Source organism: Pecten maximus, chromosome 2, assembly GCF_902652985.1.
Source record: "Pecten maximus chromosome 2, xPecMax1.1, whole genome shotgun sequence".
Taxonomy (NCBI): domain Eukaryota; kingdom Metazoa; phylum Mollusca; class Bivalvia; order Pectinida; family Pectinidae; genus Pecten; species Pecten maximus.
Window position 1 is genome coordinate 11,732,016 of NC_047016.1, and position 14,667 is coordinate 11,746,682.

The 14,667-nt window shown below is 37.5% G+C and overlaps 1 protein-coding gene across 4 annotated transcripts in view; it reads left to right on the top strand.

The window, feature by feature from the left end:
* The window catches only part of LOC117317676 (low-density lipoprotein receptor-related protein 4-like), a 78,160-nt gene extending 70,724 nt beyond the window's left edge, over positions 1 to 7,436 (top strand). For 2 of the 4 annotated variants that reach the window (XM_033872562.1, XM_033872570.1), the window contains 3 exons: positions 1,821 to 1,997; positions 2,292 to 2,421; positions 3,244 to 7,436. In XM_033872562.1, coding sequence (XP_033728453.1) covers positions 1,821 to 1,997; positions 2,292 to 2,421; positions 3,244 to 3,628 — 692 coding nt within the window. In that variant the 3' untranslated portion in view covers positions 3,629 to 7,436. Of the gene's footprint in view, positions 1 to 55; positions 233 to 1,820; positions 1,998 to 2,291; positions 2,422 to 3,243 lie in introns of all 4 variants that reach the window. The other 2 variants (XR_004530229.1, XM_033872551.1) reach the window with 2 other exon arrangements.
* Positions 7,437 to 14,667: the final 7,231 nt, after the last annotated feature.

A 14,667-nucleotide genomic window follows, 5' to 3' on the forward strand; every position in this document is an offset into this window, starting at 1 on the left:
CCGAAATTGCATGTTGACAGTTTTCCTACTTTGTCATGTTTGCCCTTGATTGCAGAGGCGACATGTTCTTCTACAATAACAAACGGAAATCTACAAGGTTGTACCTTCAAAGCGGGCGCATCTTGTTCAGTCATTTGTAGCCCTAACTACACTGCAGATGTTGACAAAATCCATTGCCTTCCTGATGGAGTGTGGGATCAAAATGTTCAGACTCTGTGTAAAAAGATCACCGGTATTTATCATTTTAGAACAAAACCTGTGTATGCACATTGTCGCAGGGTCTTAACCATATATCTATATAGTTTAAAATGACGTGTTACCCAAATCAAAACCATGTTTTATATACTTTACAATGGTGTATGGATATTAGTATATACATATATGTATATATGGGTCAAAGAAGTAATATAAACAGTATAATCCAGATAACACTGGATCCTCACATAAATGTATGGATTGCCTCGAAAATTTAACAAGCCTCATTGTCCACACTGTTTGAATTACTTCTTTGCCCCATATATATATATTATATTTAGGTATAATTTTAAATGGCCTGCAACAAAATATTGCACTTTATATTTATATATAGTTTAGGATAGTGTTAAATTAAAAATAACACTGTAATTCACGAATGTGTATGACTGAACATAATGCTATAATTATATCAATGTTTACTTTGCAATGCTGTGTGTGACTAAACGTAATACAATCTATCAATGTATAGTTCACAATGGCAACTAAACGTAATTCAATATATCGTGGTGTATGGCTAAAATAAATTCAATATAGCAATGTATAGTTCACAATAGTGTATGGCTATTGGTAATACAATATACCAATGTATATTTTACAATTGTGTATGGCTAAAAGATACACAATATATCAATGTATAGTTCACAATGGTGTATGGCTAAAAGTTATACAATATATCAATGTATAGTTCACAGTGGTGTATGGCTAATCGCAATACAATATACCAATGTATAGTTCACAATGGTGTTTGGCTAAACGTTATACAATATATCAATGTATAGTTCACAATGGTGTATGGCTAAAAGTAAAACAATATACCAATGTATAGTTCACAATGGTGTATGGCTAAAAGTAATACAATATACCAATGTATAGTTCACAGTGGTGTATGGCTAAAAGTTATACAATATATCAATGTATAGTTCACAATGGTGTATGGCTAAAAGGTATACAATATATCAATGTATAGTTCACAATGGTGTATGGCTAATGGTAATACAATATACCAATGTATAGTTCACAATGGTGTTTGGCTAAAAGTTATACAATATATCAATGTTTAGTTCACAGTGGTGTATGGCTAATGGTAATACAATATACCAATGTATAGTTCACAGTGGTGTATGGCTTTAAGTAATACAACATAGTAATTCATAGTTCAAAATGATGTTTGACTTTATGTACATGTATGTATATAAAGTTTACAGGGGTGTATTACTACAACACTTTTATCCTTTACCTGGTCCACACCAACTGCCTAACTATTTGTAGAATTGACAGAGCATAACCATATACAATGCGTAGTTAGATTTGGAGATGACGTAGATCCCTATGTTTGTGTGGAAAGTATGGTGTATAACTTAACATTCATGTAAATTCGCTTGACATAAAATCACCAAAATTATATCGGATGGCGAGTTGATTGATTAGAGGAACTGATGTTTACTGTAAACAAGGAATTATGTTTGTCATCCAGGGGTTTAACTTCATTGAATGTACATCTCCTTATTGTATTAAATTCATAAAATAAGACAAAGATTCTAATTGCTACTTTGCTGTATTTTCAGTGAAGAAATGTACAGGTGCCATACCCAATGGATCCCTTGAGGGGTGTACTTTAGCAGCAGACAGATCTTGTAGAGTCAGGTGTACCTCAGGCTACGTTCCGTCTGTTGACTTTATTCATTGTTTACCTGACGGAGTTTGGGACAAAGATCTCAAGAATGTCTGTGAGGTGGCCAAAGGTAGGTATTATTGACATCTACGACATGCTTAACTATGACTTTAAAACTGAAAAAGGAAATGGTAACGTTTTATGAAATTATTATTTTTCAAGAAAAGATTACATAAACAGCCTTTTTCACAATCAAATGGATAATCTGAATAAATAACGGCCAGTTTGCACCAAATGTCAGTAAATCCCATGTGATAATTATAGGGATACTGATGATAATGAGTAAATTTGATGACATTACCAGTCAAACAGAACATATCTTCCCGAACTGCTCAAAATGATAGACTGTAATTATTTCCGGCAGTGGTCACACCTGAGAAGCAGACAGCTGCCGTCGAGTCAAGCGTCACAGGGCTAACCGCCGCAGTCGCCATCGTCGTCACTCTCCTCGTAATCGTCATTGCTTTAGGAGTCACATTCTACTTCTGTCGCAGGTAACACGAGACTTTATCATTTGTTATATACTATATAGGACAATACACGTACAATTACACTAAAAATATAGCAATATAGTTACACCTTAGAATACACATGTGTAATTACACTTGGTATACACGTGCTCGACACGTGTATTCACTCCTTACACGATATAAAGAGTAGTCTTGTTTGCCACGCTCATTTCACTCCTCACACGTCAAATACAGTACTTTTGTTTGTCACGGGCATTTCACTCATTACACGATCCATACAGTACTCTTGTTTGTCATGGGCATTTCACTCATTACACGATTCATACAGTACTCTTGTTTGTCACGGGCATTTCACTCATTACACGATCCATACAGTACTCTTGTTTGTCACGGCATTTCACTCATTACACGATTCATACAATACTCTTGTTTGTCACGGCATTTCACTCATTACACGAATACGATACATGATATACAGTACTCTCCTCAATTGCATTTCACTCATTACACGAACACGATATACAGTACTCTTCTCAATTGCATTTCACGCCTTACACGAAACATACCTAATAACGTGTATGCCTTCATGCATTTGCTAGTGTGGGGAATGTTGACAGTTATGAAATATTTCATAATTGTACAATCTTAAGATTTGATAGAATTCTTTCGATTTAGTTATCTATACCATCTATACCTTATTGCAGACTAACAGATTTGTTCGAAAATAAATACGTGTTACTTATTTGTAGACAGTGTTCTCCTCAAAACATTTGGTTATTAAAATTTTGAACTGTAATGAAGACTTGTGAATTTATTTCAATGAAATATTGATTCTTTCAATTCCAGGAGGGTCTTTGCAGCAGATAAACAAGCAGTGCAGGGTCGTTATCGTGCCTCGCCTAATGTTTATTTCAACGCAAGTGATAGTAGAGGTGAGGTCCCAGCACAGGGTTTCAGCAACCCTACGGTACAAGCCAGTAACGGTGAGGCCATGCCAAACACCAACCCACTCAAGATGGACCAGATCAACCTGTCCGACGACCCTACTAAAGAGAATATGCGAATTGAGGGACACTATGACATCATCAAAGAGGGTACGCCAGTGGCCGGAGCAGGAGGACCCCATGAGGTAGTCAATCCATTGTACAGCACTGTGCGACCGCAAGAGGAAGTGAAGTTTCAAAATGCTGAAGACGTCCCAGAAAAACCAGGATATCATAGATTTAATTGAAGACTGAAACAAACTTTGGGGGAATATGTAATATCTTCATTCACGTTTAAAATAGTATCAGTAGTTTGTACTTAATTGAATATAAAATTTAACTCTTGACATCAAAATGGAACCGCCTATGGAACCTTTAAGAACAACATAACAAGTTTAATCTTGTGTAAGTTTCCTTGATATGTTGTTATACTAGCAAAACAATTCACGTCAAAATTCCGGTCACGTATGTAAAACAAAATATATCATGTTTCATCGAAAGAAAAACTACCTAAGACGGGTTCTTTACACAATATAGTTCCGGGTCGTTTCATAAAGTTTCTGTCTTATATGATGTCATATTTTTTTATGAAAATTTACACACACAGGCATATATATATATATATATGTTTACATACAGATTGCTGTTATATTTCCCTGATTTCATATATCTATATCGAAACTGTAAATGTTGATTTTAATTCCTTTTTGGTCTCATTACAATGATAATGTGTGATATCAATGAATCTGACTTCAGAGTTTCTTTATTATATTACTTTAATTTTATACTGTTTTGATGGTGTCCATGATATTTTTCAGTGTTTTTTTATATGGATTTGTTACTGTTGTATAATGTTTGTTGTTTGATTCTAAAATGATTATCCCACCTCCATGGTAGGGAGTTGAACCGGAGAGTATAGTCTCCGGGAACAATCCTTCAACATGCAAACTTCTATGATAAGTTTGGTACATCGAGGGGGATTTTCAACATTAAAATTTCTAGGATAAGTCTGGTATATTGCGTGAAATCTTAAAATGTACACCCTACTTCAAGGATAGGGATGGACAGGGAAAAAAACCTTCAATATGTAAAATTTCCTCAAAGAGGAATAAGCAAAGCTTAGGAGAAAACAGCCATCAAAATTTAGAACTATCATAAACAAAAGTTCAGTAAAATTGAGGGGATGGATGAGGGTAGGGTAGGTGTTTTGTTGAAGAAAAAAACTCCAACCTATTTAACAGAGGACTATGTTATCAGGAGTGATATATATGTAGAATGAGCTGAGTATGAAATCCATGTTAAACGATTTCAACAAATGATGTGCTTCAGTAGATCTGCTGTATGTGTAGATATACCTATGTATGTATTATACGTCTAGTGTATAGGATTATCTAGGGTTATTTTACCCACTCTATACATACTGTCTACACTCTTCTCATACAATCATAGCTGTGATCGGCGTTACCAATTGAAATATTTAAACAGATCGACATTGGGCTTTGTATAATTCAATAAAAATTGTAAAGCTGTGGTTTTACCAAAACTGAGTTAAGCAAACCCTACAACTGTTCTGACACTGTTGATTTTTGTTATATTGTGTGATCACTTAAGTAAACTTCTGAACAGATTGAAAAAGTAGTTCACTGCGCATGTCACATCTTAACACCTGTGAATGACTGAACTTAAATCCTATCACAAAAGTTACGTCACAAAAGTGTTACAAATGTCGCTAATTTTACTATGATACAGATATCATGATATCACTTATATGATGTGAACGACATTAGGATGTCACCTATATCAGAATGTGTTATTAGGATATAAGTGCTTCAACTGTCGATATGTTCCCTGGCGATATTTTACCTGATTTTATGGAATCTGGTGTAGAATTCAGAGAAGACAAAAATAACATATTTCAAATCATTGAAGTGCCATATAAATGACAACCTTTATTATTTTGTAAATATACCATGCTAACATTTTATTTATATTTAGTGGATTCTCTAAGCTTTGATATTATATGATTGTATTTCTATAATTCAATGTTTAAATTAAAAATCAGGAAGGCTCGTGTATAATTAGAAAATGAAAAAAAACAACTTTTTCTAAGGTGTTTTTTATGGATAGAATTTTTTAGCATGAGGTAGAAATTTGAAAGTTTATTTGATAAAACTAGATCTGTTGATATTGAGGTTCCTCGTGAAGTAATGACGCTATTGGTGTAAGTGGACAAAAGACACTTTAGGTTACGATGATATTATATGTTGATATTGAGGCTCCTCATGAAGTAAAACCTCTATTAGTGTAAGGGGACAAAAAGACACTTTAGGTTACGATGATATTATATGTTGATATTGAGGTTCCTCATGAAGTAAAACCTCTATTAGTGTAAGGGGACAAAAAGACACTTTAGGCTACGATAATAGGATATGTTGATATTGAGGTTCCTCATGCAGTAAAACCTCTATTGGTGTAAGGGGACAAAAAGACACTTTAGGTTACGATGATATTATATGTTGCTCATTATGTAAGGAATGAGGTCTACATGAGGAAAGAATAGGACCAATAAGTTACTGATGAATGAAAACAAGTAGAATTTTTATTGAGACAGGGACACTAACATTTTAATGATGACGTAAGGGGATGTAAAGAGTTATTGAGTTAAGTGAACTCGGTATACAACTTTGGTAAGCCAGCTAGCAGGGGAATAATATGCTGCTATTAAGACGAGAATATCACCGACCCAGAGGAAATGATTAGCCATCGATACATACTATTCCATTTAATCAAAGAATAAATGAAATTATGGACATCGTGAATACATATTTGTAAATTGAAATTTTTGGTACCGTGTAAGTATATTTTTATTTTCCGTACGAACAGACCTATCAAGCCATATCCAAGGTGGGGTCCAAAAATACCTGTTTAGTTTAAATCCAGCTGAGATCCAGAATTGTCTAGTTGTATTCTTCGGGTGAGTTCCGGAGCATCTCAATATTTGACATCCGGTGTACTGAAAACAGGGTCAACATATCGGTCCCCTCAATAGAGTCCGTAAATAATGTAATATTGTTCATCAGAGGACAGCCTTTGTTAAGAGAATCGATTGCTTGCTTCAAATGTGTTGATATCTGGAAAAGAAAATCATATGCAGAAAATTCACTGCTGGCGAAGTAAGGACTGTTTCATTAGTTAACTTCGACGAGATGTTACATCTTCCTCATAACTTTATCATACTATAACCTTTGACATAATATCAAAATTAAATATATTGCAAGTCTAAACCAGATTGTCTGATAAATAACACATGTCAGCAATCGATATTTTCAGAAATTCTTGTGCCTTGGAGTAATATCGGTCTATTTTCATGACCAGATTGATTATTTTGACCGTGCGCATGTTCTCACGACCACTTTGACCGTGCGCATGTTCTCACGACCACTTTGACCGTGCTCATGTTCTCACGACCACTTTGGCCGTGCGCATGTTCTCACGACCACTTTGGCCGTGCGCATGTTCTCACGACCACTTTGACCGTGCGCATGTTCTCACGACCACTTTGACCGTGCGCATGTTCTCACGACCACACTGATCGTGCGCATGTTCTCACGACCACACTGATCGTGCGCATGTTCTCACGACCACCTTGACCGTGCGCATGTTCTCACGACCACACTGATCGTGCGCATGTTCTCACGACTACTCTGATTGTATGTGAGTTTTTGTGACTATTCTGTGCTGATATCTGGACACAGATATTGCAATATGTACACATCTGTGATGTTTTTGTTTTGTAAATATGATTAATCAGATATTTTTTTATATTATAGATCATATATTGATTGGTCACAATCAGGAATCATACGAATGTGTTATTTTTAGCATAATATAGCTCGAACAGAAAGAGGATTCCTATGTTTGAATGAATGTGCATGTGTGTTGTGTGCATGAATGAGCATTGCTAGAGGGGAAAAAGTAGCCTAATATATACATAAATATATATATAATATATATGCAATTCCAAAAACAAAAATAAAATTCGTTTTTCAAAATGAATATGTTGTTAGTTACATGGTTTGTCCTAATTTCTCTTCGCCCTTGCTAAGAAATTTGACAAGCTTATAGAAGACCATACATAACCAAAGATATCTTACTCTCGTTTATCTTACTTGAGTGTAGTTGCTTCTGATATGTCCTGAAATCGGGTCCAGTAGGTCATTTTGACCACTCTCGTGGAGCAATCTACCTTAGCAATGCCGATATCTTCTTGTTAGTAATCTGTCAATCACCATTCGATACCACGATGCGAAATGATATTCCTTGTCTCAGTTTGCTATTAAGACAATAGCTATACCAATAGCTGTAGTCGGTCTTTTATTAAGCATACTTGCTTCTTGGCCACCTGGTTATTTATGCATGTGTATAAATTCCATATTTCCCATTGCAATGTCCTAGCTGGGTATTCATGAGTTGGAAATTCCCTACCTCTCTAGATTGATTTAATGTGTTATTTGGTGTTAATAATTGTTAGATAATTATTATCTCACAGTTTTCTTTTCACTGGTTTTCACATCTGTCAAATATACACATATCTGAGTGTATGTCTCTGACAGTACTACGTATGCACTATATATATCGTTTCATGTGATTATTGGTTGCTCTTGATGCTAGTAGCAAGACGGGTAGAATTTGAAATCATTGTTGATCCAGTGCTTATTGAGATTGCTTATGAATGAATTAAAAGATAGTGAGTTCAACACTGTTGATGGTATCTGCTTCTCTGAAGTGATGGTAACCTAGGTATTCCTAACTAGTTTAGTGGCTCTTTTTGGACCTTTTAAATAATGACAATGTATTTTTTTTTATTTCAGTTGAGCGCTCCAGACTTGCATGCTTGGACATTTTGACGAGTTGAAATCAATTTGCTATTTTCTGACCATAATTGACATACGAGTCTAGATCTTAATTACTTGAGCAAAAAACCTTCGTTTCGTCTGCAAATATTTTGACGGCAGACCTTGTTCCATCCGGAATATCATAAATGGTATAGTGCTTTGGTTATTTCGTCTTAATCTTCTAGTATCTGGAGTGTTGTTAATCGACTTTTTCTGAAACCGTATTGGGAGCTTGATTTGTTATTCGTCTCCAAATATTTCATGATAATGGTTCCAGGATCTTTACAATTATGCATGTTAAGCTTATTGGTATGTAATTGGACGGTATTATTTTGTTTCCCTTTTTATGGCGCTGATGTTTGCCTCTTTCCAATCGTGTGGTAAAATTCCATCTTTCTGAATATAATTTAAAGTGACTGACTAACACTTTCATGCAGTTCGTAGAATACTTTCGGATGTAATTCATCTGGCCCAGGTGATTTGTATTTTTATAAGTATTTTTTCAGAGTTTATTGTCACACAGGTATCATCTGTGTTTTGATGTGGAGCGACTAGTATGTTGTCTAGGTAACTGGATGTAAATATGGCCCTAAAACAGTCGTTCAGCACTCCTGCTAATTCTTTGTCATCTTTGGTGGTTTTACCATCTATCTGATCCAGTGAAGAAATTTCCACCATTGTTTTTGCTTTGAACTGGACACATTTACAGGAAATTTAGTATGTTCCTTAAAATCGGTTGCAATCTTTTTTCAACTCCTTTTATTATCGTCGTTATTTTGAAGTGGCAGCATTTCTGGTTACTCGAAAATACTCTTATGTGTTCGCTTTTTTGCTCCTTAGATACGCATTCCAACATTTCCGTTTCCGTTTTAGAACACCACTTGTGTCCCTGTTCTGATTCTTCAAGGTATCGCAAGCTTCACATGTTCCTTTGCTGCAGGGTTCTGTTTCCCAATAGATCTCTGTTAATGTTGTCAGTAGCCCCTATACAGACTGTACATTGGTTCTTGATCTGTATACAGCCGGAGGTCAAAAGATAGTACTACATGGTCACTATTTCCTAGTGGAGACAAGTGATCACTAAGTCTAGTAGTGTTGACTCGTTTAAATGGCGATATCCTGTCTTTTCTGTACCATTTTGGTATAGGAAATTGTCCTGGAGACATTTCATGATGTCATTTCCATGCGAGTTTAATTAATCTGTTGTTGTTTCCAGTTGCCAGTTATGTCCCGGTAGTTGATGTCCCCCATTATCAGTAAGTGATTGTTTTTAGTTGCTACTTTTATCATTTTGTGCACGTTTTTCTTCTGTATTGGTTGGACATCTATGTATATAAGCAATGAGGATTTTTTTCTGTGCCTCGTAGATTCAGTCTGCACCAACTCATGTCTTTAAATTCCATCGTCATAAGTCTGTCTTCTAGGTCTGCTTCAAGTTCTGATTCGATGTACAATAATGCCCCTCTACCTTCTGTGGAAGAGTTTAAAACACATTAAAACCTTCCAAAGCAAAGTCACATAAGTCAAGCTTTCCTGAGGTGTTATTATGAAGAACCTCTGTTAGTGACATAATCAGTTGTTTTTTTCTCTTTCAATATCATGTAGAAGATAATTCCTTTTTGTTTAGCTGGTATCGTCATTGTTGTAGAGAACTCTATTATGTGTGTTTGTGTGATAATGCTGTTAAAACTTCAATCCTATTGTTCCCCTATGAGACCCATTTTACCTCTTTCTTAATCTGATTCTAGTAAGTTATATATCATGCGATTAAGCTTTTGATCTTGAAAAAATTTTCACCTGTTCCTCTTCTTTGACTTCGATGTCGGACAGGATTCATTTCGTTAGCGCCTCGGTCTTGTGCTCAATAATTGACTCTATGATCTTGTCAATGTTCTCAAGTTTAGCCTCCACAATCGACAACCGGTCACTTGCTTCATGCTTTATGTCATCGAAACTCTTTTCAATGGCTGAAAGATTTAGGCTCTAGCGATCTTGACATGTTCCACAGGTCTATGTCACACGTTCTTCGCGTTCGCTCTATCTTTTTCTTGAAAATTTGAGCCTTTCTTTGCGACTGTTTCCTCTTCTCCGTTTTGCTCCATTTGTCACAATGCTGTCATGTTGATTTTCTACCTACGCTCAGATTGTTGAAATTATGTGTAACTTCACTGTCTTGGATTAGCGTGGATACCCACACGTAGCTCGACAAGATCCTCTGTCAGTATAGTACGCTGTAGTGTGGCTGTATTGTGACTCGTGTCGCTTTACTCTTACTCTGATTTCGTGATCATGCCTGGACATCCATTAAGTTTTATAGTTTTGGCCATCTGAACATATATATTAAATCTGGTAGTTTCGTCTAGCGTGGAGAACCACACTTGTCACCCAGACTTTTTATGTTGTTAATTACATGTAGTACTCAGTCTGCAGTCAATCGTTAAATTAGAAAAAAGTCTTTGTTAGGCGTGGAAATCAACACTCATATTAAGTGACCTTGTGGTGGATATCTGTCTTAAAATTGAAGTATAGCGTGAAAATCCACACTTACCACTCAGACTCTCAACCTTTTTATATCAGTCCAATATTGAAGCCGGAAATCTTGGTTTAGCGTGAAAATGCACACTTGCCACTCAGACTCTCAAACCTTTTATATTAGTCCAGTATTGAAGCCGGAAATCTTGGTTTAGCGTGAAAATGCACACTTGCCACTCAGACTCTCAAACCTTTTATATTAGTCCAGTATTGAAGCCGGAAATCTTGGTTTAGCGTGAAAATGCACACTTACCACTCAGACTCTCAACCTTTTTATATCAGTCCAATATTGAAGCCGGAAATCTTGGTTTAGCGTGAAAATGCACACTTGCCACTCAGACTCTCAAACCTTTTATATTAGTCCAGTATTGAAGCCGGAAATCTTGGTTTAGCGTGAAAATGCACACTTGCCACTCAGACTCTCAAACCTTTTATATTAGTCCAGTATTGAAGCCGGAAATCTTGGTTTAGCGTGAAAATGCACACTTGCCACTCAGACTCTCAAACCTTTTATATTAGTCCAGTATTGAAGCCGGAAATCTTGGTTTAGCGTGAAAATGCACACTTGCCACTCAGACTCTCAAACCTTTTATATTAGTTCAGTATTGAAGCCGGAAATCTTGGTTTAGCGTGAAAATTCACACTTACCACTCAGACTCTCAAACCTTTTATATTAGTCCAGTATTGAAGCCGGAAATCTTGGTTTAGCGTGAAAATTCACACTTACCACTCAGACTCTCAAACCTTTTATATTAGTTCAGTATTGAAGCCGGAAATCTTGGTTTAGCATGAAAATCCACACATACCTTACCTGTCTACAATAATTTAGCTACATGCTTATTTGGGATGCCTTTTACTCCCCAGCCAAGACAGTGAAGTGTAGCGTGGAATCCACACTTACTATATATTCAGTATGTCGTACTGGTACATGTGTATTTTATCCTAGGACTGGCTTTCATGCAGTGTGAACTTCCAATATGTAGTTTAGCGTGGTGATCCACACCTACACAGGTTTTACAAGAAGCTATACTAAAACGCTTGTACACCAGAGTCCAAAGTCATTTTGAGGCTTTAAAAACATACCACAGAATTTACTAGAAGCTCTCGTTCACCACAGAGTTTACTTTAAGCTCTCGTACACCACAGAGTTTAGTTGAAGCTCTCGTACACCACGGAGTTTACTAGAAGCTCTCGTACACCACGGAGTTTACTAGAAGCTCTCGTACACCACAGAGTTTAGTTGAAGCTCTCGTACACCACAGAGTTTACTAGAAGCTCTCGTACACCACAGAGTTTAGTTGAAGCTCTCGTACACCACAGAGTTTACTAGAAGCTCTCGTACACCACGGAGTTTACTAGAAGCTCTCGTACACCACAGAGTTTAGTTGATCAGAAGCTCCTGTTCACTACAGAGTTTACTAGAAGCTCTTGTTCACTACATAGTTTACTAGAAGCTCTTGTTCACCACATAGTTTACTAGAAGCTCTCGTACACCACGGAGTTTACTAGAAGCTCTCGTGCACCACAGAGTTTAGTTGAAGCTCTTGTTCACCACAGAGTTTACCAAAAGCTCTCGTACACCACAGAGCTTACTAGAAGCTCTCGTACACCACGGAGGTTACTAGAAGATCTCGTACACCACGGAGTTTACTAGAAACTCTCGTACACCACAGAGTTTAGTTGAAGCTCCCGTACACCACAGAGTTTACTAAAAGCTCTCGTACACCACAGAGCTTACTAGAATCTCTCGTACACCATAGAGCTTACTAGAATCTCTCGTACACCACAGAGTTTACTAGAAGCTCTCGTACACCACGGAGTTTAGTTGAAGCTCTTGTTCACCACAGAGTTTACTAGAAGCTCTCGTACACCACATAGTTTACTAGAAGCTCTCGTACACTACAGAATTGATCAGAAGCTCTTGTTCACCACAGAGTTTACTAGAAGCTCTTGTTCACTACATAGTTTAGTTGAAGCTCTTGTTCACCACATAGTTTACTAGAAGCTCTCGTGCACCACAGAGTTTAGTTGAAGCTCTTGTTCACCACAGAGTTTACCAGAAGCTCTCGTACACCACATAGTTTACTAGAAGCTCTCGTACACCACATAGTTTACTAGAAGCTCTCGTGCACCACAGAGTTTAGTTGAAGCTCTTGTTCACCACAGAGTTTACCAGAAGCTCTCGTACACCACATAGTTTACTAGAAGCTCTCGTACACCACGGAGTTTACTAGAAGCTCTCGTACACCACAGAGTTTAGTTGAAGCTCTTGTTCACCACAGAGTTTACCAGAAGCTCTCGTACACCACATAGTTTACTAAAAGCTCTCGTACACTACAGAGTTGATCAGAAGCTCTTGTTCACCACAGAGTTTACTAGAAGCTCTTGTTCACTACATAGTTTAGTTGAAGCTCTTGTTCACCACATAGTTTACTAGAAGCTCTTGTTCACCACATAGTTTACTAGAATCTCTCGTGCACCAGAGTTTAGTTGAAGCTATTGTTCACCACAGAGTTTACCAGAAGCTCCCGTACACCACATAGTTTAGTAGAAGCTCTCGTACACCACGGAGGTTACTAGAAGCTCTCGTACACCACGGAGCTTACTAGAAGCTCTCGTACACCACGGAGGTTACTAGAAGCTCTCGTACACCACGGAGTTTACTAGAAACTCTCGTACACCACAGAGTTTAGTTGAAGCTCCCGTACACCACAGAGTTTACTAGAAGCTCTCGTACACCACAGAGCTTACTAGAAGCTCTCGTACACCACATAGTTTACTAGAAGCTCTCGTACACCACATAGTTTACTAGAAGCTCTCGTACACCACGGAGTTTACTAGAAGCTCTCGTACACCACAGAGTTTAGTTGAAGCTCTTGTTCACCACAGAGTTTACTAGAAGCTCTCGTACACCACGGAGGTTACTAGAAGCTCTCGTACACCACAGAGTTTAGTTGAAGCTCTTGTTCACCACAGAGTTTACCAGAAGCTCTCGTACACCACATAGTTTACTAAAAGCTCTCGTACACTACAGAGTTGATCAGAAGCTCTTGTTCACCACAGAGTTTACTAGAAGCTCTTGTTCACTACATAGTTTAGTTGAAGCTCTTGTTCACCACATAGTTTACTAGAAGCTCTTGTTCACCACATAGTTTACTAGAATCTCTCGTGCACCAGAGTTTAGTTGAAGCTATTGTTCACCACAGAGTTTACCAGAAGCTCCCGTACACCACATAGTTTAGTAGAAGCTCTCGTACACCACGGAGGTTACTAGAAGCTCTCGTACACCACGGAGCTTACTAGAAGCTCTCGTACACCACGGAGGTTACTAGAAGCTCTCGTACACCACGGAGTTTACTAGAAACTCTCGTACACCACAGAGTTTAGTTGAAGCTCCCGTACACCACAGAGTTTACTAGAAGCTCTCGTACACCACAGAGCTTACTAGAAGCTCTCGTACACCACATAGTTTACTAGAAGCTCTCGTACACCACATAGTTTACTAGAAGCTCTCGTACACCACGGAGTTTACTAGAAGCTCTCGTACACCACAGAGTTTAGTTGAAGCTCTTGTTCACCACAGAGTTTACTAGAAGCTCTCGTACACCACGGAGGTTACTAGAATATCTCGTACACCACAGAGTTTACCAAAAGCTCTCGTACACCACAGAGCTTACTAGAAGCTCTCGTACACCACGGAGGTTACTAGAAGATCTCGTACACCACGGAGTTTACTAGAAACTCTCGTACACCACAGAGTTTAGTTGAAGCTCCCGTACACCACAGAGTTTACTAAAAGCTCTCGTACACCACAGAGCTTACTAGAATCTCTCGTACACCATAGAGCTTACTAGAATCTC